The 26,979-nt window shown below is 42.7% G+C and overlaps 1 protein-coding gene and 1 long non-coding RNA gene across 2 annotated transcripts in view; one reads left to right on the top strand and one right to left on the bottom strand.

Annotated features, from left to right (window-relative positions):
* LOC144992425 (uncharacterized) overlaps positions 1-26,979 on the bottom strand; it is a 278,631-nt gene that overhangs the window by 49,220 nt on the left and 202,432 nt on the right. The window lies entirely within an intron of this gene.
* Positions 8,741-10,708, top strand: LOC144992533 (uncharacterized). The gene is made up of 4 exons (XM_078949252.1): positions 8,741-9,086; positions 9,320-9,501; positions 9,870-9,953; positions 10,041-10,708. Exons 1-4 carry the CDS (start codon positions 8,859-8,861, stop codon positions 10,342-10,344), a joined length of 798 nt encoding a protein of 265 aa, XP_078805378.1. The 5' UTR covers positions 8,741-8,858; the 3' UTR covers positions 10,345-10,708.

Here is a 26,979-nt window from a genome sequence, read left to right as displayed (position 1 = left end):
AATGGCTCGACGCCTCTGCGCTCCGCGCTCCCGCGCGCTCCTTGTCTCCCCTTCCTATCTTCTCCGACACCCCTGGCCAGCGCGGCTTCAAGGAGGAGCGCTTCGTCCCCATTGCGCCGGTGAACGGAGCAAATCGTGTCTGTGCAGAGCAATCGGACTTAATACTGTACGTTTTGTGTATGAGGGGCGGATGCGTTGTTACGTGTGGGAGCCTTCAGACTGCCATCGGCCCCGCAGCTCACACGACACGCAGTCTCCAGCTCACACGGAGGCTGTGAGCGTTTCAATGCAAAACTCCGCTCAGTCCTTAATAACCGTTAAAACGATCACGTCAATTTGTGTTTCCAGTCGTGTCCCGACAAAATAAAGGCTGATATTATTCCCATATATTTACGTGCAGCCAGCCGAGTCACTATGACTCAGAGGTAAATGCACTCCGGAGCATGCGCTGTTCTCTCCGTCACGCAGCTGACCGGCTTTTCCAAACCCGTTGGTGATGGGGGATTTTTTCACGCTGCTTTTAACGATTGCTTTTAACTTGAAAGCTTCATCATAGTGTAGCGGCGATCACGTGCACGTTGGGTCTAATGGCACCAAAGGATTCTGGGATGCGGCTGGACATGCGTGTTTCGTTTTGTTGAACCATGACTGAAGTGTCTAAGACCTGAAGTGAGGTCCATGCTGTTTGGCTGCTTGGAGGTGTGTTGCAAAACAATTGACTTGTGTTTGGTGTTAGCGAATTCAAACCATTCACTGTGTCCAAAAATATGTACACGGCAGCTGCCAATAAATTCCATAAATTAGCCGCGTCACTGAATAAGCCGCACGGCTGTAAGCACAGGAAAAAAGTAGCGGCTTATAGTCCGGAAATTACGGTAACTTATTACTTTTCCTGGGGGTCAAAATATCAGAAAAAGAAATACACATTTGAACAAAAATAAATATCCCTACTTAATAAAACTATGGACATTGGGAATCCATATCTGGTTTGGACACCTTAATGTTGGAAGCATTTGTAAAAAAAAGCAGCAAAGTCGCAAAGGACACAAAAACTGCATTTCAGTGAAGCAGTTACAACGTCCTGCAAGGATTTATCCATCCCATTACTTCCAGGTTCCTCCTTAAGGAAAAAAGTCTACGAACCTGTTTGAGATCTCAATTACTTTATATAAAAAAATCTCTTACTGCCCAGCCCTTTTGCCTTTAATAACCATCTATAATATTAAATGAGGATTTGTTATCATCTTTTAGTCGCTTTGGATCAAAGCATCTGATAAAAAACTTGAATGTAAACAGAATTGCAGTAAAGTCAGTTTCACAAGCAGGAGACACATTTCCACCTTCTGTTTCAACTAATAGAACAATAAATGTGGAGTAAAACAAAAAGTTGAAAACCTTTTTTTGTCTCCTACATTCTTTTATCGTCTTGATGTGATTGCTTTGCTCTGTCTGACCTCTAGGTGGCGCTCCAAACTACTACACTTGAATGACAGTAAATGTGTTTCTGCACAGGATTTAAATCCTGATATTGATGGTCTTGTGAAGTTTCAGGAGAGAAAGGAGGTTAACGCCAAACTCTTATGTTCACAAGTTTTAATTTAGTGAACATAATGTCATCGTAATGTCATCGTGAACATAATGTCATCGTTTGGACGTTTACATTTTAGGAAGATGTTTCATTTTTTTCTGTAGCCCCTCTTGAATTTATTATCAGGATTGCTTCAGTGTCAGATTTAAAATATTCAGGCTGTATAAAATTGAATAAACCAATATTTTTTAAAGTGAAATTAATTTTATTTAGGATTCCATTGGCCTCTGTGAATGAATGTGTAATAAGAAATTATTAGGCTACCATGTTGGTTGAGGCATGTTTTCCAATTGGGTAAAAAAACAAGAATAAAGTTGTTGTTTTGCCTTTACGCTACTGGTCCGGCCCAGTTGAGATCAGACGGGTTGAATGTGGCCCCCAAACCAAAATGAGTTTGACACCCCTGGTGTACACCATCACCTTTAGGCGCGCGGAACCCACAGGCTCAAATTTAGCTGCTGTTTTTATTTAACTTTTTTTTTTATTTTTATGGTTGCAGTTAAGTGCTGCTACTAAAACTACAAAAATTTAAAAAATTAAAATAACTTTTTACTTTTTCTGGGGGTTAAAATATCAGATAAGCTTTATTTACCAAAAAAGAAATACACATTTGAACAAAAACAAATATCCATACTTAATAGATCTATGGACATTGAGAATCCATATGTGGTTTGGACATCTGAGTGTTGGAAGCATTTGTATAAACAAGCAGCAAAGTCCAGTGAAGTCCAGTGAAGCAGTTGCAACATCCTGCAAGGATTTATCCATCCCATTACTTCCAGGTTCCTCTGAGCCAGTACAACTGTTAGGGTTTACAGTGTAACATTTCTGTTTGAGATGTCACTTACTTTTATAAAAATGAAAAACCTCTCACTGCCTAGCCATTTTGTCCTTTAGTAAGCCTCTTAAATATCAAATGAGGATTTTTTATCATCTTTTAGTCGCTTTGGATCAAAGCAAGTGATTAATAAAACTCGATGTAAACAGATGTTTTCCATTTATTTTTAATAATTGGTAGCAGTAAACTCAGTTATATAAGCAGGAGACACATTCCCACCTTCTGTTTAAACTAAAAAAACAATAAATGTGGAGTAAAACAGAAAAATTGAAAACCTTTTTTGTCTCCTACATTCTTTTATCATCTTGATGTGATTGCTTTGCTCTGTCTGACCTCTAGGTGGCGCTCCAAACTACTATCCAAACAGCTTCAGTGCCCCAGAGACCCAGCCTCAGTTTGTGGAGTCCAAGTTCCAGGTGTCTCCTGATGTGGCGCGGTACAACAGCGCAGATGAAGACAATGTGACTCAGGTGATGAAGAGTCCAGCCTCTGCAGAGCCTTTTCCCACACAGAGTCCATTTCCCTTCAGTTCCTTCGGGGGTGTTGGTAAATGTTCCAGCAACTCTGTTTTGTAGTTGCAGGTTTACTGTCGGGTTTGAAAATAAAAAAAAGAAGGGATCATGTCAGAGGGTCTGAGATCCACCGTGAAACTGATGTGGCTGCATGAACACCAAAGTATTGAAACAAGTTTTTAAAGTTTTTAAACCATTTAAACTTTATCCTAAAGGAAAGTAAAAAATACCTTTTTGCCTAAAATGTATTTAAGCAAAAGTGTGTTTAAAATAAGAAAAACGAAGGAAGTTTGAACAAAATTATCAGTACATTTACTTTTTAATTCTCCTTCTGGGTCTGCTGCTGTTCAGCTGCTGCAGCTCTACATGGGGATCTGCATCACTGATGAGCTGTGGTGGAGCGGTCCCCGCCTGTGATGCTGCATCTGGCTGGTTATGCAGCGATTCACTGAGAGGGAGGTTCTAGTTATGAGCCTATTCAAGAACAAACCTCTTATTTTTCGTACTTAGACTATTTCTCATTGTCTATCCCCATCAGGTTGGGGTGGAAAGGGGTGGGTGGTAGTAGGTCAGGAAGGGGGCTCTATTAAAATTTTTGTATTAGTTTTTATAATATTAATTTAGTTTAGCTTTAATGTATAGGAATTTGTGTTGTAGTTTGATAGGAAAAGTTAAATATAAATTAAGTTTGATTTTCTTCAAAAATAAAACACTTGAGCTCACAAGAACATAGTTTTTCTCTCCTCTAAGTGCTTAAAGTTTATTCGTGCGCTTCGTGTTCAAGTCAGACCTTTCCAAATACGCACTCACTAAATCAGGAGTCCTTTTTCTTTTACTGTCTTTCTAAGAAGCTATGACAGCCAAAAATTGAATAAAAACAAATTGTAAACAAGTCTGAGTATGAGTCGCACTTCCAGCCACAATGCAAAAACTAAAACGCGATTTATTCTCTGAACAATCTGGTAACCGCTTCTGCTGGAGGATCAAAGCTCAGCGTTTCATTTCAGAAGAAATCATGAACTTCCTGTCTGTGATCCACTTAGTCTCTTGGAAGACGTGCTCAACCTTCCTCCAAAACATCTTTCATGATCTGTTAGATGGATTCATTCCTGATTTATCCATCCTTCTCTCTCCCAAAGAGAACATTTTTGCTGCTCTCATGGACCAAATAGGATGATTTTATCGCATTTTACTCACTGGATCCAGACCTGGGGCCTCATTTATAAAACTTTGCGTAGGATTTGCGTCAGAAGTGGCGTACGGATGAAACATAGGACGTGCGTACGCACAGAAATATTCGGATTTATAAAACCATGCGCACGCACATCATACGCATCTTTCCCTTAATAAATCACAACCAATTCTAAATGCAGTGCAGCTTTTGTGGCTTCATGACACGCCCATAGTTGCCCATAAATAGTCCGTGAAACGCCCACAAATGAATATTCATTGATTGCGAAACCATGGCAAACACAGAGAGGAAATCAAAAAAACGTAACTTCACTCAATGTGAAGTAGAAATTATCGTTGGCGAGGTGGAAAAGAGGAGAAAAATGTTGTTTGGTGGGCACAGTGTTGGCATTACTAATGCCAACACTGATGCGTTCACTCCGAATTCTTGCATTTGCCACATCTTCTAAGTGCGCAAGATCATCCATTGTGCGTCATTACGCATTGTGATGGGGCATTTTATTTCCATCCATTTATTGCATCTGACAAGCTACAGATGTCGGTAATAATCGACGTGGAAATGGGAAATTGTTCCGCGCAAATGTAATTTCTTCTGGCTTTCTGAATGGTTGAGACATACGCCATACATGGTTTTATCAAGAATAAAACAAACTAAAGGCATATGCATTAATACCATAATTCCATAGCATATGAAGAAATGTTTTAATATGAAAACAAATTTCCCCAGTGGACAATTAGTACATCTGTCCGTCCGTCCGCACGCCCGTACCTATATTTGCTCCGCCAGACGGACACACTGACGAGAATATCAGTTTTGTACATTATTTCGTTCTGTTAACTATATTATTTATGAGGATGAATTGCACTACATGCCAATATTGCAGAATATATTTCACTTTTCTTTCTGCAAATAAGTGTTCATTTGAATTTCTGTTGTAATTTTCGTTTGATCTTTTTTGTTTGTTTCACTGCTGATGGATCAAACAGGTGTTCATGTAGGCTGTTAATTGTAAGACTTGCTTTGTGAAGTCTTCATGTTATTTATGAGAGGCAGTATTGTCATTTTCACTTTCACGTGTTTCTTCCATCTGCCGACGGTGTCGCCGTTTCTCATTTCATCCGTTTTTGTGCGTACGCCTGGGTCAGAGCTTGCGTGAAGGACCGCACATTTTCCCGTCAAGTTTGCTTTTTATAAATCTCAACTATTGCGTAGAGAGTGGCGTATGCCTTCTTTTGTGCGTACGCAACGTTTATAAATGAGGCCCCAGGTCTTAGATGGACTCAATGCGGAAAATGTGATAAAATCATCCAAACTTTCACTTCAGCTTGACCTCATAAAAATATTATTTTTTCTTAAAATCAAATATGTATTTATAGAAAAAAATAAATACATCAATAAACCCTCAGTGTGACAACTTTTTTTTCTTCTTGTTAATAGTGAAGAGTGGGGAAGAGTGGAACGCCAGGGAGCAATATCATATGGAGCAGGAGACGTTGGTGATGGAAATTCCTGCTATGTTTGTTATTGTGGGCTATCGTTATTACTGTCTCAAACTAATGACAATCTGATTTTTTTCCTCACTCAATAATAGTATTATTATAGAGCACTTCTATACATTTTATTAAAATTCAGTCCAAATTGGAAAAACAGTCATGTAAATAACAATATCCCTAACTCAGTGAGAGTAGTGTATATATTTTTGCTACTTCTTTATCTCTTTACAAGTACTACCACGCTGGAAATACTTGAGCTTTTTAGGGCGGTTCATCTTTTCTTACATGTTTGGCACTGATCAGTGTGCCTTCACATAAATAAAGGAAAACTTTAGGTCTGATGGTGCTGAGCCAAACTAAGGTAAACTATGCTTTTTACATAAAAACTCTGAATCCTTTATAAATAAGATATTTCTAAATAAAGATAAGCAAAAGCAGAATCACTGAACAGCTACTTAAAATGCATAAAAGTATATTACAAGATGATCAGGGATTCCACAGCAACCTCACACCCAATAGCGCTTTAAACCGATGAAGGTGTTTGATGTACAGAACAGAAACAGGAAAGAACACTGAGTGCTTGATGTTTCTTTGTGTAGATTTCTTGTAAATCTTGAGAAGTTGTGTGTGAATCAGGGATTAAACAATGTGTTGCCATTAACAACATCTAATCTCCGTCCAAGAAACGCTACTCGTTCCTACGGTGGCCTGTTGGGGAAAATTTGTAGTGGAACCTTCAAGTGAATGATCTGCGTCTCTTCGCTTTAGCATCTGCTTTTCTTGCAAAACAAAACCAAAACTAAAATGTTGACCTACTTAAACTACGACATCATACCAATTCAAGTTTGTGACCAAAACAAGATAATCAACCAATCAACTTTATTTATGTAGCGCTTTAACATCTGCCAGACATCCAAAGTGCTGCACAAGTTTAAAGATAACCATTAAGACACTTTAGGTAAAAACATCCAAAGTAACAAAGTTAGGTTGGACACTCGTGTTATTATTGTGTGTAACCCTTGTTCTATCCTAGGCACTTTAACATTGGGAGTTGGGTCATCTAGACCCACTAGACAGTGCGCTGAACCTTTTTTCTTCAATGATTTGTGATCTTCACTGGTATCCATGGATTATATGAAATCTTTCCACCTTTATCCACCTTTGTCATGGTAGGGAGAACACGTCAATGTAAGGGTGGGGTCAGCACAAGGGTTAAGCAATTGGCATCTAAGTAATCATTCCAGAAATCTGGGGTTTGGTTAGCAGACACACCCAAAGCGTGTCATGCGATGAACACTTGCAGGTTCTTTCAGGGCAGATGTAGCAGGTGTAGACTTGGCAAAGGTTCACACTGTGACTGTGGTAAGCATGTGTCGCACTTCACTTTGGAATCAATCTGATTCACAAAGTGTGAGCTGTCTGCAGGGTGAGGAGCCGTTGTTGCAGGAAGGATGTGGTTTCTTCAATTTTTCTTTTTTTTCATGACTCAATGTTGAAAGACCTTGAGTCTTTTTTTTACAACTCCAACTTGGTCATGTCCTAAAGTGGTCTGCATCTGAATTGCTTTTCCCACTGGGCGACTTGATTTGTAGAGATGCTTAGGAGCATCTGACGAAGGGGGACATACCCTTGTCCTCCATCTCTACTATCCCACAATGTCTTATCTTTTTCATGTGGTCCAAAAAGAAAGACATTCAAATTATTTAATATAATTAAAGATTAGCCTCAAATACAAAAGGGGTTTATACAGATATACACCTCGTGTGTCAACAGCTTATGATGGAATGGCCCTCTTAGTTCAAAGTATGTTGCAGGTTTGGATCTGCCCTGCCACCTTTAAATCGTTGTGAAAATACATTTGTAAAAACAAGGAAACCACAAGGACTCAGAGTTCCTGTGAGATGATACTCTGTCTCGAAATTTACATTTTTGCTAAAACTTAACTGTTATAACATTAAAATGGTGTCAAAAACCTTAAAGGACTGACAGATATTTTACAAAAAGAAGAGTTCTGAAAATTTTCACAATTTGTTTTAGATGCCACAAAAGTCAACCAGCATGAAGTTAAAAAAGTATTTGTCACCCACTGACTCTGGTAGCTGTCCCACGTAAAAAGACAAGGTTGACCTGTAATGTTCATTAAAAAAAAACATTTCAACCATGAGAGACAGAGTATAAAAAAATAATTCAGGAAATTGTTGTATGAAAGAAATTGTTTTTACAGTGGTGGTGAAAAAAAGCATTTGGCTCCTGCAAGCACAGATCTTTTCCTTCTATTTTAGGAAGCTCTTCTATCCTCCAGTGGTTACCTGTATTAATGTCACCAGTTTGAAGTGGTTATCTGTTTAAAAATCACCTGTCCACACCCTTAAGTAGTCAGCTGCAACCTCTCCACCATGAACAAGCCAAAAATCTGTCGAAGGACACCAAAGACAAGACTGAACACCTGATCAAAACTGGGATGAACCAATCTACAGTAATTAGGCAGCTTGGGGAGAAGGGACAATGATTAGAAAATGAAAGACAAACAAGCACACTGACAATCTCCACCCACTGTGGGCTCCAAGAAGGACCTCCCTTGATTACGCAGAATGTGTTGTGTGTAAAGTTAATGTGTTGTGTTGTGACCCTTCTGGGCCACCGTAAAAATGTTAAGACATACTAATACATCTTGAGTCATTGCATCTAGCATCCACATGTGTGTATTACAACAGAGACTCTGTCAAACAAAATGTGATGGTTTAAAGCACAAAACGGGAACAGTTAAAAATTGCCACACAACCAAAAACCTTTTTTTGATGGTGGTTAAACAGTCTTTTTTATTCATGTCAACAAATTCTACAAGACACATTTTCATGTTCAATTCGTTTTCATCACCGTATAACCCCTCCTCTAAAAGTGAAATTCTTTGCAGTACCCTTAAGAGTGTTGTGTTTTTGCAGGTATTAGAAAAAAGAAACTTAAAAGTATTATAGGAGTCATGTTACACCTTACACTTCTAGGGATTACTTTTGAACAATAAAAACAAGTCATTTCAAATGTTTTACAGTTTGCAAGTAGGTGGCATAGTGTTGATCTTTGAATACGCCCCCACACACACACACACACGCGCACACTTGTCTGTTTTTCTCCTTATTGCAATGAACCTCAGACAACAGAAGGAAGTCAAACCTCAAAGGCTGCCGTGGACTCCTGGAGCTCACACATAATTGGAACTCCTGCCAAACCAAGAGCCATGAATTCTTACCCAAATGCACCTCTCTATGCTGAGGATGTTCCATTGCAGGGAACACCACAGCACATGTACCCCGGACAGCTTCATACCACCACAGCTGCAGGGGGTCACAACACCATTGTCCTCCAAGCTGAGCCCCCAAAGGACCACATCATCTGGTCCCTCTGCTGCTTTTTGTACTCCAACCCACTGTGCCTGGGACTGGCAGCTCTCATCTTCTCCATCAAGGTGAGTTCATGTTAACATTTTTAATATTTTCCTCAGAAAATTTAATTTTTCACATTCTTTGTATGTTTGTTACAACATATTATGACAGGATTTCATTTTGGGTCACACAATTAAAATCAATTTCCTTGTAGATTTTCTTTGACTCTGTAAATGTGATTGTGGGGAATATTCATGTCTGGAGGTTTTTTTCTGGATGCTGCTGACACGCTTCTATTATTTTCTTGTCTTTTTAGTCCAGAGACCGGAAGGTAGTTGGAGACCTGGAAGGCGCCCGTCACTACGGAGCCACTGCTCGCTGTCTCAACATTGCAGCCACCATCATAGTGTGCAACACAGTTATCATTGTCATTATTGTCATTGCTGTTATTGCAAGTCGACTGTCATCATATGTACAAAACACAAGAAATTATTGGAAGTGAGTGTTGTCTTTAACTCCAACTTGAATTTTGCTGTGAAATTAGAGATGTTGCATTGAGATTTGATCGTTTCACTCCCATTTTTGAAAACATCAAATGCAGAAATGTACTTTCAAACCTGTTTTACTCTCATAATCTAAAACTAATAATTTTTGTTACTCTTTGCTAGATTTTGTTCTTGCAATGGCTTTTTGCTGCTGAATCACTTAAGATACTTTTTTTTACGTCTGACAAAAGGCTTTCAAAAAGCTCATGCAAGATAATTTATACCAAACCTTTTAACAGTTTGCTTTTTTATGACAAAACTGAAACTGTATAAAGTTGTTCAAAGCATGGCATCCACACTTTAAACAAATTGTGTTTTTAGCTGGGAAAAGAGCTCTGGCATCTGGAGCTCCCCTCTACGCCCCAGTGAGCTTAAGGCGTGGATGAGTTTCTCCACACTGATCAGGTGATCCGTTTGTTTGGTTTGAGCCTCTGCCTGTTTGGTTTTAATATTTATTAATTGGGTTTTAACAGATTTATGTTTTGTATTTAGGGGCAGCAGAGGCACACTGCTGTTTTTTTTTGGCTTCTCTGATTTTATTGCACAGCAGTTACAACCTGTGGGCTGCAAGCTCTACCCCTCTACCCCCAGGATACTCTCCTCTCTGCAGCAGGGCATTGAGTGTCTGAACAGTCTGAGCGTGTCTGGTTACAACTGCAGATTGTGGCTGCCAACCCCAGGCCTCAGTGCCCCAGCTCGTGCCAGTGGGCTTCAGAGCTCGGACATTTCGGACTTCTTCTTGGCCTCTGCTGCGGCCAACAACAACCCCTCTCTTCTCCATGGTCATTGGACATAGGACCTGCAGAGAGGTGCCACGCCCTTTCCAAGGACCTGTGCTGTGCTGGTTTTATCCTGTTTTTACCTTTTGGTTTTATGGTGTGTGTGTGTGTATTGGTGTATAAGTTAGGGTGGTCATGTTTTGTTTTTGATGCTCTAAAACAGGGGTGTCAAACTCATTTTGGTTCGTGGCCCACATTCAACCCGTCTGATCTCAAGTGGGCCGGACCAGTAACGTAAAGGCAAAATAACAGCTTTGTTTTAGTTTTTTTACTTAATTGGAAAGCATGCCTCAACCAACATGGTAGCCTAATCATTTCTTATTACACATTCTTTCACAGAGGCCAATGGATCTTAAATAAAAGTAATTTCACTTAAGAAAAGGTCTATTCAATTTTATACAGACTAAATATTTGACATCTGACACTGAGGCAATCCCGATAATAAACTCATTAGGGGCTACGCGAAAAAAATGAAACACCTGCCTAAAATGTAAATGTCCAAACCATTAAAAAATTACACTAAATTAAACCTACAAACATTTGTGAACATAGGAGTTTGGAGTTAACCTCCCTTTCTCTCCTGAAACTTCACCCGGCCATCAATGTCAGGCTTCAAATCCTGTGCAGCCACACATTTACTGTCATTCAAGTGTGCATAACACAGTGGCAACACCTGCCTACATCCTGACCTTTAATGGGGCGCCATCAGTGACCAAACTGACGTCACGTGACCACTTCACTCCAACATCGTCCAGCACAGTAACTAGAGAGCTGACTGTCATCAGCTGTTGTTGTGTCCATCAACTCCAGAAACTTCGCTGTGACGGTCTCTTCAACACATCTATATGCACAGCTGTACATATCTGTGATGTTGGTGCTTTCATCAATAGCAACTGAAAATGCAATAAATGACTGGATTCCTTCAGTTGGCGCCCAAGTCTCCTCAGATGTTGGATCTGTAATCGTGGTCCTTGACAGATTTATGCTAGCAAAGGTCAATTGCTTTTTGGGATACAACCTTTCTGTAGCCTTCAGCATTTTTTAACAAGTTCACCATCTAAAAATGGTTTGGATGTTTGCACCAACTTGTCTAAAAAGGTGTCTGTCACTGCTCCATCACTGACATCACGGCTTCGGTAAATGCAGACAGTTATCAGTCCAGCTAACATTTGATAAATCTTATTTTTTCTTAACTGCAAATGGTGAAACTTTTCTTTATGGTGAGTCTCATAGTGGTGCTGAATGTTATATTCTCTGAGCACTGTGACCTGATGACATACGAAGCATGAAGGTTTTGAATTCAGCTTTGTGAACAAATAAAACTGTCAATTTTTGCTGGAAAGCTCAGGACTTCACTTCAACCTTTTTTTCTTTTTGCCAACATTTTGGTCATTAAGGTGTCACTACTGATCATTCTTATAGTAATGTAACATTGGTGAGGCTCACAGGGAACCAAACTACTGCCTACCCAGACGCAGAGCTGTTAGGTTTTGCTTTTGGCACATGCAGAGATTTGCTGTTTCTCCTTTTTTTGTTTTCCTTTGCTCTCCCTAGTGGTGGAATTGCGCGTTTCGGTTATTTCTTTAAAAAATCATAACTTGCCACAGGAATGGACTAGGAACGTGCTTTCTTTTTTAAACATCCTTTTGATTTTTACTCTTCATGTCTGGGCCAGACTAAAGCACCTGGCGGGCTGGATACGGCTCCCGGGCCGTATGTTTGACACCCCTGGTCTAAGCAAAGCCTTAAAAGAGAAATTTAAAAACCATGTGGTGGGGACATTGATTCAGATGGGTGTTCTGGGAGAGCCTATGAATGCTGACCATGCTGTGATGGGGGAAGTTGCTTCTCCTGGTGTTTCTATTTTAGATGTGAAGCACCATATCACACCCATTCGTCCACCAGAGGGTGTTCCTGCAATGCCTGTCACCTTGCCCCGCTTTGATGCATTCTCTCCTCACGTTTCTGGTTCCGGTGCGAAACCTAAAGTACGGCTAACTCGATTCCATTTGGAAGCAGAAGAGAAGGAGAGGGTGAGAAAAGCAGAGTATGATCTACGACTCCAGGTGAAGAAATTAGAAATCTAAGCCGAAAAAGAGATTAGGCTCCGTCAGAACTTGAAGCCACAAAACTTTCTTCAGGGCAGTGTCAACCCTCTCAATTTGAAAAATCAGGGAATGTTTTCACAAAGCACGGTTTGGATGTGAGTAAAAAATATTGCACTTGTACCAGCATTCAGGGAGTCAGAAGTTGACTCATATCTCAATACATTTGAAAGAATTGCTTGTGCACTACACTGGCCAAAAGACATGTGGCTTATTTTGCTCCATTGCAAATTGGTGGGAAAGGCCCAAGAAGTTGTGTCTGCTTTGTCTTTACAGGAAAGCTTGGATTACAGTGTCCTCAAAGAAGCTATACCACGTGCGAATAATAAACTGGTGCCTGAGGAGGGCCCCTCGCTTCCGGAGCTGTACCGACTGAAACTGCATTTATTGACTCAAAATAGAAAAGAAAAAGCAATCCTTTTTTTTTTTCTTCTGTAACACCGCTCATTCTGTCACTTACTTAAAATGATAAAGAAAATGGTATTTGACATTTCATTTTAGCAGAAATGTATTTTCATTTCTTATTTAAAAAGGTTTACAGCTTGTATATTTCCTGCTGATATTAAATGGTATTTCATTCATCTTCTAATCTGTTTTATCCCTTTAGGGTCACGGGGCGGCCGGAGCCTATCCCGGCCACTTGCGGGCAGGGGACATCCTGGACAGGTCACCAGTCTCAAAATTTAGAGAGACCAATTTTTGGATGGTAGGAAGAAGCCGACGTATGCAACAACCAAGAACATGCAAACTCCACACAGAAAGGTCCCCCATTGGTGTTCTGGTTAAGGAACCCAGCCGTGACTTGAACTTGGTGCCCTTCTAGCTCTGAGGCAAGAGCGCTAACCACTGTGCCACCTTGCAGTGGTTAACAGTATTTCCACTTTTAAAAATTAAGAGCAAGTGAACCAGGGACTCTTCATCAGTGGGTGAAAAAATATAGGATGTTCCCATTGGGTGGGTTTTTGCAAAGTTGCTTGTTGAAGGCCAGGTCACACAGCCACTATGTACATTTTGTGCATTTTCTTATTATGACATTTCGGTCTTTGTGATTCATGCGCAATTCATAAATGGCAGATGTCCGTCGATGGTCTCTGCCAATGGGTCTTTTTCAGTTTTAATTCAGTTTTAAGCTGTTTAAAACTTTTTGTTTCAAAAATATGCAATATAAGCACTTCTTGCGTAGCTTATACGCCATTATTATGTGATTTTTGCAAAATGCATACATTCTGCGGTGTGACAGCTTAAAATTAACTTCAGAAAAATAATTAAATCAGCTCTCTGTATGTCAGAGTTTAAGCTAATTAATCAGCAGCTGAAACAACTGATCCCAGTGGCACACACCCTTGGAGGGGTTTCAATAGTTTGAGGCTCTTTCAGAGAATCATCTGAGTTTTTATTTCCTTATGGCCTGCAGCAGTCTTGGACAGTAAAGAATTAATGGAATTTTTTTCCTTTTTTTTTCTTCAGAATTAATGGAATTCAATGGAGCTTGTGGAATAGGTTGTTTTGGTTTTCCCTCAAGCTGACACGTATGGCATGAACAGTCTGCTACAGCAGGTCATAATCCAAGCCAATTAAATTATGCAATATGCGGTGGTATGTCTTTTTAACACAAAGGTGTTAAAAAAGCTAGGCCCCTGCTATGTGCAAGATTCCGTACCTGTAATCCTTCGTTCTACCAGTTGGTCAGTGTTGTCCAAGTCTCTTGAATCTTGAGTCAAACATCTCATCAGAATACCATTTTCTGTGAAATGTGACATTTGGCCTTTGTATCACTCCGTTATCCACAGCAGAAGAAAAACAAGAAGCAAGTGTAGGATCGTTTTGCTGCGTTGTTATCAGCATGACTCTGGTAACAAAGTCATGTTCTTATTCATGCATCCTGGCTCAGTATCACTTCTTATCGTCGACTCATGGTTTTGGGTTGACTGAAGAGTCTCACTTTCATCAAGGTTAGCCATAAAAAGACTCAGACAACTCTATTATTTCACCCATCTAACAAGCCTGTCCACATGTAACAGCGAATACAGAAAAAACATTTGGCACACCCCATTTCTTTAATTAATGCAGATGTAAAAATTATCTGCAAAGCACTAGCACAGAGAATAGAAAAAGTCACTCCTCACATAATTCACTTTGATCAAACTGGATTCATCAAAGGCAGACACTCGGATGACAATGTCCGCAGACTCGTTAACATAATAGAATTTGCCACCATCAAAAACCAGGAAATGACTATACCATCAATGGATGCTGGAAAAGCCTTTGATAGAGTAAATTGGAAGTTACTCATTGCTGCCCTCCATAAGTTTGGTTTTGGAGAATCATTCATTAATTGGATCAAAATATTATATCACAACCCCAATGCATCAGTTAGAACTAATAAACAGACTTCCAACAGGTTTTTTCTTGGAAGAGGAACCAGACAGGGTTGCCCACTCTCTTCTTCTCTTTCTGCTATATTTATTGAGCCTCTAGCTGCAACAATAAGACAGAATGAGAGCATTAAAGGAATTAAAACCAAACACAGCCATCATAAAATCAGTCTCTATGCAGATGACATATTACTGTTTTTAAGTAATTTACATTCTGTAAATGAAACGGCAACAATCATTAATGAATTCTCCTCTATATCAGACTATTCCATTAATTGGAATAAGTCTGTTTTATTACCACTGAACAATAATGCGGAGCAAAGACTCACAATACCAGTTAAATCAGGAAATATCAAATATTTAGGTATCAATTTTTCCCCCAAACTATCAGAACTGGTGCAGCTAAACTACACCCCATTACTGAAAAACATACAGGACGATCTAACACGCTGGACCAACCTGCCTCTGTCCCTTATGGGCAAGGTAGCCACGGTAAAAATGAAAATCTTACCCAAAGTTAAGTATCTCTTCTTAATGATTCCCACACAACCGCCATTAAAATGGTTCAAAACATTAGACTCATCCATATCAAGCTTTTTATGGAACAATAAACCTGCAAGAATTAGTCTAAAAACTTTAAAATCTGCAAAAAACTGTGGAGGATTAGAATTACCTAACTTCCACAATTACTTTCTTGCAAATAGATTACAATACATCTTAAAATGGTTACAAAATAATCCAGAAACCAACTCATGGTTAGACTTGGAACAGGTGTTATGTGGAAAGATCAACCTGTCAGATCTTCCATTTATTAGCCAAACAGTTAAAAAACAGGATTGTTTCAAAAGTATTAATATAAATGCCACTTTAACAGCCTGGTGGGAATTTCTCAAAATATCAAAATCATCAATTCAACCGTGCAAAATGACACCCATCTGGAACAACCCAGACATCCTCATAAACAAAAGAATTATCCACTTCCCAGCTTGGCAAGCAGGGGGCATAAAACAACTAGAGCACATAATTATTGATAGAAGATTCATAACTCCCCAGGAACTTCAAGACAAACATGGAATAAATAACTTCTTGGAATATCAGCAACTTAAATCAATTATTACTAAAAAGTTTAAATACAGAGACAACAATTTAAAGCTACCAGATGTAGTTACCACTCTGATCAATTTCTCAATGAATAAAACTCTCTCCAAAATATACAAACTTTTATGTAATTTAGATAATAATATTTCACTTCCGACAACAAAATGGGATGCGGATTTGAGCATCAGCACAGATGAAAGCTTTTGGTCAGAACTTTGTCTAAACACCTTTAAACTGACAAAAAGTCCAAATCTGCAGCTAATCCATTTCAAAACTCACAGAAACTACACAGAATTTACTACACTGGACAGAGGATGTTCAAGATGGGTCTCAGCAACTCAGACATTTGTCAGCACTGTGACGGTAATCTACCCGACAATTACATGCATGCACTATGGTTCTGCACACCTGTCCAGGCTCTCTGGCAGCAGGTATGTGCCGATCTATCAGTCTGGCTTAAGGTTTCAATCACAGCTTCACCGTCACTTTGTGTGCTTGGTGACATGAGTGCCATCGATGTAGAAGGAGGATTAGGCTCTATCATTTTCATAACTCTTTGCATTGCTAAAAAAACTATTTTAATAAATTGGAAAAGCAAGAAAAATATAAATATAAGTCAACACAGAAATCTGCTGCTTGATCATATCAGCTTGGAAAAAATGTCAGCCCAAGGTTCAAGTAACTTTGAAAGAATTCGGTCTCTCTGGTCTCCCATGGCTAACTCCATGACTTAGGGGGTCGGGGGGCCTGGTCGTCCTCCTTGCCCTCCTTGCCCTTCTGCCGTGGGCCGGGGTGGGGGTCGGGGCCTCCGGTGCCTGGCGGGGGGTGGTGGGGGCTCCGTTGGTCGGGGGGTCGGGTCCGGCGCCTGGGTGGGGCGGGCTGGGGCGCTGCGTGATCCTCTGGGCTTGGGTGTGGGGGTGCGTGGTGGGGGGGTGGGGTGGTGGTCTGGCTTGGCTTGGGGGGGTGGTCCCTTTGCCTGTGTTGGGGGGGGTTGGCGGGGGGCCCTGCTCGGGGGGGGGGCCCAGCGGCGCTGGATGGGCTGTCCATCTACACCTGGGGCTGGGGTCGGCCCTTCCCTGGCTCTGGGGCGGGACGGGACAACCCTCTTGGGGCCCCCGGTCGCTCTGGGTGTCATCCGTTTCGGCTGCGGGGTCTGGGGTGGGGGGTCTTGTCGGCCCTGTCCTGTGGGGGGGCATTCTGGGGGAGGGGGGGGGGGTACTATTGGTACGGGGCAGGGGGGGTTGACGGGTCGGGGTCTCCGCTGAGGCCATCGGCGGTTTCCCCGGCCGGTTGGCTGCCCCGGTCCCGTCGAGGCCTGACCGGAGCTCTTCTAGGGCCGGCGTTTGGGGGTGGGGGCCTGGGCTTGCTCCGGGGGGGGCCAACGCTTTCTGGCTCCTCTCTCTCTGTGTGGGGGGGGTGGTGCTGGGCCTGGGGTGTCGGCGCCTCCGGGGGTGGGGCCCCTGGGCTGGGTGGGCCTGGCCCCCTTGCTGGGGGGGGGGGGGCTGTTTGACCACCGGGGGACAGTCTACCAGCTGTCCCCAACTTACAACTTACCCCCTTCCTCATATAACCTCATATTAGGGTGAGGGGGTGGGGGGCTTAGCCTGCGATGAGCCTTGGGGGGGGGGGTTACTATGCAGTGGCCCCTCTCCTATGGTTGCCGTATGGAGTGGGCCCCCCCTCTTTCGGTTTTATTTGCATTTATCTGCACCCCCCTTAGTACACACACCCCTCCCCCCTCAATATATACATCCCAACATAAACACACACACATGCACACACACACCTTCTCAAACACACATACACGCACACACATTTTGCAAGGAAGGTGGGACCTAGGATCATCTTTCCCTTGCCTCTTCCCTGGTGGGGGGTACGGGCCCCTTTGCAACGGCGGCCGTGTCCCCGGGGTGCCGGCTATCCTGGGCCCGGTGGTGCTCTCTCCGCGCGGTGGGGGGGTTCACATTACATCTGAGCCGGGGTTGTTCGTGTCCCTGGGGGGTGGGTTCTGGTCCTTGCTCCTGAGCGCTGGGCCCCGCCAAATTTCCAACTGTGGCGGAGCCTGGTCGGGCCATATTTACAACACCCCTTGAGGGCCCTCTTTTTTCCCCGGGGTTCCCCCCTCCTGGGCGGGGGCGGCGGGCCCCTGCCTTGCTCCTCCCTGGACCAACCGTGGGCCGGGCGGATGGCTGCTTGGAGTGCGGAGCGGGTCTCCCTTGGGGGGTCCTGGCTCGTACCTGGGGTTGGGGTGGGGGGATGCCCGGAACTCCTGGGTGGTGGTGGGGTGCTCGTCTGGGGCTGTGGGCGTCCTTCTCCGGTGGGGCCCTGCGTTGGGCTCTCCCGGCGCGGCGGGGGGGCTGCTCTCCTGGTTGGGCTGGCGCTCTCTTTCCCTCCATGCCTCCCTGCTCTTTGGCTCTGGGGGCCTTGCGGCGGTCTTGCTGGCCCTGGCCTGGGTGGTGGGCTTGGTCGCCCAGGCGGCGGTTGTTCCCTGCCGGTTCCCGTGTGGCGTTGGGGGGATTCCGGCTGCCGCTGCTGCTGCGGTGGGGGTCTTGGGGTGGGGATGGCTGGGCACTCTCCCTCCTTCTTTTCACGTTCCACCATCCATTTTAGAAGAACAAAAACACTCACCTGAGCACAGGTGTTAGCTCACCCTTACACTAACAATTTGCATGATTGAATGACTGAAATATTTCACACTAGTTGGTTTTAAGGCATAAGTATGCGTGTGAACACTATCTGTTTTGTGTACATGTCGACAGGTAGACATTTTTGCAGCTAGCAGGTGTGTTTATAACATTTGAGTGTGTGTGTGGACAGGCCCCGCCCTTTTTGTACTACATTTGAACCTTACCATAATGATTAACAACCAGTAAACTTGTTGCTTTATGCTGCTTCATGGTCTTATCCCCCTTCCCCTCCTATTATCACCCTCCTACCCCCCCCCCTCTCTCTAACGTCCCTCTCTCTTCTTCCCCTATTTCCTTTTCCGTCCGGTCCAACACCAAAGATTTTCAAACATGATTGAAATTAATAAAGTTTGGCCTCAATTACAAAAGGGGTTTATTCAGACATACCTCTGGTTTGTCTGAAGATTAATAACCCCTCTTGTTAAAGTAAAATATGTCCAACACAAGAGGCCCTCAGCTCTCATCTGTATGCCCAGCTGTTGGACAGGACAAGTTTAAAAAATAAATTAAAAAAAATAGAAACATTTGGCACAGAGGAAGCAAAAGTACTAGACACAACAGAAGGTTTTTCAACAACTTCTGGTAATGGAAAAACCTCCCTACCAGCTAAGTCATTTTCCAGAATAAATGAAACACCATTAATTGGTAACCGTGAACAAACGGCTACTTTAGCACTTCCTGTAACCAGTGGAGAATGTAAATGGACTTCATGTAATGGCACTCGAAGAATACTCATTTTTACACCCCAAACTTCTTCTTCTTCTTTCTCTTTCGGCTTTTCCCATCAGGGGTCGCCACAGCGAACAAGTCGCATGGTAAACTTGGCAATGTTTTACGCCGGATGCCCTTCCTGACGCAACGTTCTCAAAGCAACCGGGCTTGTGACCGGCACAGAGGTAGAGAAGGGAACAGGGAGCAGCCCGGATTTGAACCCTGGTTTCACGGACGGAAGGCGCCGAAAACCAGCACGAGCTAAACCGGCTCCCATTTTTACACCCCAAACTAATTAGACATATCCAAATTAAGTTTCTTCTGACAATGGCAAGACGGTCTCCAACATAAATGACTGATAAGCACCGGTGTCTATAAAAACAGTAACTGGTACTTTATCTTTGTCCTCCCCAGTCAAAACTACATAACCATGAGAAATAAATGGGGAAAAAATTGGGTTCCACACCAGTCTCAGGATTTTTTCAAAAGAGCTTTTCTCAACCCCACACAAGTAGGAGTCAGAGTTTCTTGTCAGTTTTCTTTCTAAGAATAGGGCATGTCTCAACCAGATGTCCTGGTTTATGACAATAAAAACAGTCACGGTTGCTACCAACAGAAGTGGACGTGCATTTATGCGCTGCTTTTGGAGAGATCTTTTGTTCGTTATTCGAACTACGATTTATTGTTGGATGGAACACATTTTTGTGAGTCAAAGTAAACTCATCCGGCAAGACCACCGCTTTCATAAGACCTGTCACTTTCTGTTCATTTAAATAAATGACCATGTGCTGTAAACATTTCCTAAACTACTCCAATAGTTCTATTAAATCCTCAAGACTTTTTACTTCACATGCAGAGCAACACTTATCAAACAAATTACTTTTTTTGCGCAAATTGGTGGTTTTTACAACATTCCTAAAGTTCTGTCGGTATGCTTTAGGGACATAAGCCTGTTCATAAGCACCTCAGTTCATAAGACTGCAACACAGTTTTCTTCAAAACTTCATAATCTAGACTTTGGTCAAGTGATAAAGAAGAGCAGACTTCTTGGGGTTTACCAACAAGTTTAAACTGCTACAGTAAAGACCAACACTACTTATGCCAATTTAATGCAGTGCTCAAAAGCACCAAAATTAGAGTCAACAGCTGACTCATGAAATGAGGGAACTATTGGTATATATTTACTGATATCAAAACCAGTCAAAGGAGAATCAGATGTACCTGGAGGTGACGTGGTAAAAGGTGATATTTTCTTTAGCTCAAGAGCTCTAATGCGGAGATTCATAGCTTGTATCTCGATATTTTTGTGTTGAGTTTCCATGTCTTTAACGCCAGGTTCACTTTCACCATCATCAGAGTCCGTCTCGTTGCCGCTCAGCTGCTCCTGAATGATCAAGTTCCTTCGTCAAACCTCCCGGGATGACAGCAAGCTCCGAGTTCATCTGCTTCACCTGTTTTTTCACAGCATCTGTGAGATGTGCGCGCATGGAGTCACAGATTAACAGTGATGGTGACGCATGGAAAAAGCCATCTGGTCTCTTTACATACACCTCACTCAGCCACTCTTTCATTTTCCCTTCATCCATCCAGCCCTTTTCGTTGTCCTTAACGATCAGTCAGGCTGGAAACTTTTCTTTCGGAAGAGTTTTCCTCTTGAAGATCACCATGGGTGACAGTTTCTGTCCATCAGCATGGCAGCCAAGCACAACAGTGAACGCCGACTTTTCATGGCCCGTTGTGTGTATCGCTATCGTGCTGGTCCCCGTCTTTTCGACAGTGTGACTCACTGGGACGTCAAAAGTGAGCGGCACCTCGTCCATGTTGGTGATGTGGCGGGGCTGTATTCGTTTGTCGGTGATCTTTTTAGCGCAGTATGAGCGGAAGGTGGAAAGCTTTTCCTTGTAATCCGCTGGAATTTGCTGCGCCACCGTAGTTCTCGCCCGGATTGAAAGATGACGGCGTTTCATAAACCGAAAGCACCAAGACGGCCCTCCTTGAAAATGTTCAATCTTCATTTCCTCCGCCAGCGTTACTGCTTTCAGTCGAATGGTGACCGTAGAGACGCTTCTCCCAGCCGTTCTCTGAATATGAATCCATTGCTCGAGTCTGTCTTCCAACTCGGGCCACTTAGCCTTTTTTCCGCGGAAACTCAGCTGTGTCTTTTTGACCTGCCGGAGTTCATTTTCCACCTTCCTCCACTTGCGAACCATGGATTCATTTATGTTGAATTTTCTGGCAGCTGCTCGATTGCCTCCTCCGCGTAGCTGATCGCTTGCAGTTTTATACTGCGCTTCATAGGCATGTCTCTTAGCAGGCGGCATTTCCGGGCTTGGAGAAACGATGTTCTGCTGAATGCACACACCTGGTCTTTTGTATTATCGGGGGTGTCTTCTTTCACGCCCTCACTTCCCTGTCCATTGTCATGCTGTCTTCTAACATGTCCTCACTTCCATCCCCTCGTTCTCAGGCTGTCTACTACTTCTCTGCCGAAGCAGTCCCACAACTACACATCAGGCACACCGGCTCATAGGGCGCCCCCTGCTGGCGGAAGAAAATTTCTGACTTTTAAGTGCGCCTTATATAGAAAATACGGTAAGTTGCACAATTCTGATCCTTGTAAAAACAAAGACGCCCCCCCCCCCCATTTTATTTTATTTTTGCTTTTGCAATGCATAAACTTCAGACAACAGTAGGAAGTCAAACTTCAAAGGCTGCCGTGGACTCCTGGAGCTCACACACACTTTGAACTGCTGCAAAGCCAAAAATGATGAATTCTTACCCAAATGCACCTCTCTCTGCTGAGGCTGTTCCGTTGCAGGGAACACCACAGCACATGTATCCCGGACAGCTTCATACCACCACAGCTGCAGGGGGTCACAACACCATTGTCCTCCAAGCTGAGCCCCCGAGGGACCACATCATCTGGTCCCTCTGCTGCTTTTTGTACTCCAACCCACTGTGCCAACGACTAAAAAACTCCCACGAGACCCAGGCTGGGAATTTATTTACAATGAAAAACTCAAAACTATACAAAAAAACCCAAACCCAAATTACAAGGACCAAAGCCTTTAACAATTTCTATCAAACACTGTGCTGCTGCCAGCTGGAGGGGGGGGGGGTTCCAACAGATGATGTGGCAGTTTCTAAAGCTGCTGCTGGAAGTCCACAGTCAATCAGGTGCTCCGGTCACTGTGGAATCCAATCTTCACACTATAGGAGGGAAAGAAGAAGGAAAGACAGAACCCCCCCAGCACACAAACACAGAAAACAGATACAGAAAAACACTCCAAATATACAAATAAAACAATATTACGGCCACAGCCGTAACACCCCCCAATCTAAGAGAAATCTTCTGCCACTCCAGAAGCCATCTCTTAGGTTGAGTGGATGCTGCGCGAAAGAGCATCCGCTACCAAATTCTCAGCTCCCTTTTTGTGTTTAATATTAAGATTAAAATCTTAAACCATCAGTGACCATCTCATTAGTCTCTGGTTTGAGTTTTGCATCCTGTTAAAAAAAACTAGAGGGTTGTGGTCAGTGTAAACCGTAATGGGATGGGAATTAGAACCAAAGTAACTTCAAAGTGCTGGAGTGCCAGCAACAAAGAAAGAGCTTCTTTCTCAATTGTACTGTATTTGATGAATGGTAAACTTCTTTCAAGTTCAGTGAGAGGGCACAAGAAGTGGTAAGAGTGGGTTTACGTAGCCCCTGAAATCCCTCTATCTGAATTTGGTGCTACATAGCCAAAGTCAGATGAATCTCCCTTTGACAACTGGTCAAGATTGAACAGAGCAATGGAGTGACAGAGGACTGTCTTCGGAGGCAAAAAACGATATTTGATTGTCTGCCTCTAGACCTGATTGTCATGTTCATACATCACTGTCCCAATCCTGAACTCTTGCTAATATTTAAATGTAAACCTTAAACTCATTGGTCTATTGCTGAGTGCACGAGGAACTTGTTGAACACAGCAATGACCATAAACGCATATCACAGACTGGACTACACACTTCTATAATCTCACAGCAACAAGATGTTTACACCTGTGTGAAGCATGTTGCTCGAACAGTTGCTCAGGCACAGTTGCTTGCAATGAACTTAGCTGAGGAGTCCACAGACCGCCTTGAATGAATCATGGTCATGTTGGAGCGTGTGTTAGCTCACCATCCACAGAAAAATAAGAGTCCCAGCAGAGGGGAGGGGCAGTCTTGCCAGAACCTGACATTCAAACCCAAATCAAATGTGTCGGGAAGAATAAGCAGAAGTTAGCTGAATTTGCAGAAGTTTATGCAACTGTGACTGCAACCGTTAGTGCTGTTTCCATACAGTGAGAAGTCCCTGGTTTGAATCCCAGCTGGAATCCTATTGTTTGAAGTTTGCATGTTCCTCTTTTATGCATATGGGTTTTTTTCTGGGCACTCTGGTTTCCTCCGAGTCTAAAAACATGCTACATAGATGAATTGGTTGCCATTTAAAATGTTCCCAGGTGTGAGTGTGTGTGGGTGGGTGTGCAACCCTCAAAGCAAAACGATCTATTAGAGACCATTTCTCTCAGATCAAAACCCAGTAGGAGGAACTTATTTCACCCTTTAGAAAAATATAACATCAATTTGAATTTATGATACTGTTAATTTTATGACAACAACAACCGACCATATAAGAAAATATATATATATATATATATATATATATATATATATATATATATATATATATATATATATATATATATATATATATATATATATATATATATATACACTGACCAAAAATATAAACGCAACACTTTTGTTATTGCTCCCATTTTTTATGGTATGAACTCAAAGATGTGAAACATTTTCCACATACACAAAATAACCATTTCTCTGAAATATTGTTTACAAATCTGTCTAAATCTGTGATAGTGAGCACTTCTCCTTTGCCAAGACAATCCATCCCATCTCGCAGGTGTGCCATATCAAGATGCTGATTAGACAGCATGATTATTGCACAGGTGTGCCTTAGACTGGCCACAAGAAAAGGCCACTCAGAAATCTTCAGTTGTATCACACAGCAGAATGCCACAGATGTCCCAAGTTTTGAGGGAGCATGCAATTGGCATGCTGATAGTAGGAATGTCCACCATAGCTGTTGCTAGGGAATTGAATTTCCATTTCTCCACCATAAGCCGTCTCCAAAGGGGGTTCCGAGAATTTGGCAGCATATTCAACCGGCCTCACAACCGCAGACCACGTGTAACCACACCAGCCCAAGACCTCTACATCCAGCATGTCCACCTCCAAGATCGTCTGAGACCAGCCACTCGGGCAGCTGCTGAAAAATCGGTTTGCATAACCACAGAATTTCTGCACAAACTGTCAGAAACGGTCTCAGGGAAGCTCATATGCATGCTTGTCGTCCTTATCGAGGTCTCAACCTCACTCCAGTTCGTCGTCGTAACCCACTTGAGTGGGCAAATGCTCACATGCGATGGCGTCTGGCACGTTGGAGAGCTGTTCTCTTCACAGATGAATCCCAGTTTACACTGTTCAGGGCAGATGGCAGACAGCGTGTGTGGCGTCGTGTGGGTGAGCGGTTTTCTGATGTCAATGTTGTGGATCGAGTAGCCCATGGTGGTGGTGGGGTTATGGTTTGGGCAGGTGTATGTTATGGGCGAAGAACACAGGTGCATTTCATTGATGGCATTTTGAATGCACAGAGATACCGTGACGAGATCCTGGGGCCCATTGTTGTACCATACATCCAACAACATCACCTTATGTTGCAGCATGATAATGCATGGCCCCATGTTGCAAGGATCTGTACACAATTCTTGGTAGCTTAAAACATCCCAGTTCTTGCATGGCCAGCATACTCACCGGACATGTCACCCATTGAGCATGTCTGGGATGCTATGGATATGCGTATACGACAGCGTGTTCCAGTTCCTGCCAATATCCAGCAACTTTGCACAGCCATTGAAGAGGAGTGGACCAACATTCCACAGGCCACAATAGACAACCTGATCAACTCTATGCGAAGGAGATGTGTCGCACTTCATGAGGCAAATGGTGGTCACACCAGATCCAGACTGGTTGTCTGAGTCCCCTGACCCCCTCAATAAAATAAAACTGAGGATTTCAGAGTAGCCTTTTCTTGTGGCCAATCTAAGGCACACCTGTGCAGTAATCATGCTTTCTAATCAGCGTCTTGATATGGCACACCTGCGAGGTGGGATGGATTGTCTTGACAAAGGAGAAGTGCTCACTATCACAGATTTAGACAGATTTGTGAACAATATTTCAGAGAACTGGTTATTTTGTGTATGTGGAAAATGTTTCACATCTTTGAGTTCATACCATAAAAAATGGGAGCAATAACAAAAGTGTTGCATTTATATTTTTGGTTCGGAAATGGACTAGATGTGAGAACAAGGTTCTGTTAGAATGCTACTACTCAAGTAATCCCACCCAGAGGGGTTACATGGATGCTTCGAAACCCACAATCAAGGCTAACCCCCAAACAACTGTTAGCCCAATGCTCTAACATCCACAAACGGCAACTCCTATCACAACTTGAGATTCAAGCGATACAATACAATTGCAACACCACGGGTCAGCCAGAACAGCAGGTCAGAGAGGAGGCTATACCACACTCTCACCCTGAGCTTGGGTACCCCAACAACCACAGATACGCTGAGCGGGGCAGCAACTGACCTGAAAGACAAGATCATGTCTAGAATGAACACTAGGCAACCCCGACACCAGCTACAACGGTTAAGTGATGTACCGCCTGCAAGTCTCCTGGAAACTATGAATGAAGCATTGAGGGCAATTCCTACCACAGTATTCACAGAAACCAAGGAACTGCTTTACACCTTTAAATCTTTGTGAAAATACATTTGTAAACACAAGTAAACAACAAAGACTCAAAGTTCCTGTGAGGTGACACTTTTTTTTTATTTACATTTTTGATTAAACTTGACTTTGTCATGGTTTGAGTTTGTTGTGTCTTGTTTTTCGTTTTAGTTCTTGTTCTGTCTTGTTTGGTTCTGTTTCCTGTTTTATTTTGAAAGGTTTCCTGTCTTGTCTTGTTTCTTGAGTTTTACTTCCTTTGGTCCCCATCTGCCCTGATCGTGTTCACCTGTGTCTTGTCTGCCCTGTCTTTATTTAAGTCTTGTCTCTGCCTTCCTCCTGTGCTGGTCCATTAGCTTTGTCATGGTGTTTTTGTCATCCCGTCTTCTTGCCTTGTTCCATGTTTTTTGCCACGCTCTTGTTCCATGTCCCTCGCCACGCCAAAGTAAGTTTTGTTTTGTAATTCCTGCTCTGCAGTCCCTGCTAGTCCCTGAACCGTGTGCCTCCGCCTCTGCATCTGGGTCCTACCGGCTCTCGAGCCACCCCGCATCGTGACAGACTTTTATAACATTAAAACGTGTCAACAACCTTGAAGGACTGCCAAATGTTTAACATAAAGAAGAGTTATGAAATTTGTCACCCTGACAAATTTCAGAACTTAGGTAATAATAGCTTATACAAAACTCAAGGACTCCACCTTCCTTCTTATTTATGTTTTCTTACACTGGTAAAAAAGACCAAAAGGTATTGGGTGCATGTCCCCAATCTTTGAGTTGCCTGTTATTTTAACAGATTATTTTATTCAGAGGTGCAGCCATTTGATTTAAATGTATTTTGTTTCAG

The sequence above is a fragment of the Oryzias latipes genome, chromosome 6 (assembly GCF_053564925.1).
Source record: "Oryzias latipes strain Hd-rR chromosome 6, Olatipes_Hd-rR_3.1".
Lineage (NCBI taxonomy): Eukaryota > Metazoa > Chordata > Actinopteri > Beloniformes > Adrianichthyidae > Oryzias > Oryzias latipes.
This window is presented reverse-complemented; position numbering and strand designations above follow the sequence as displayed.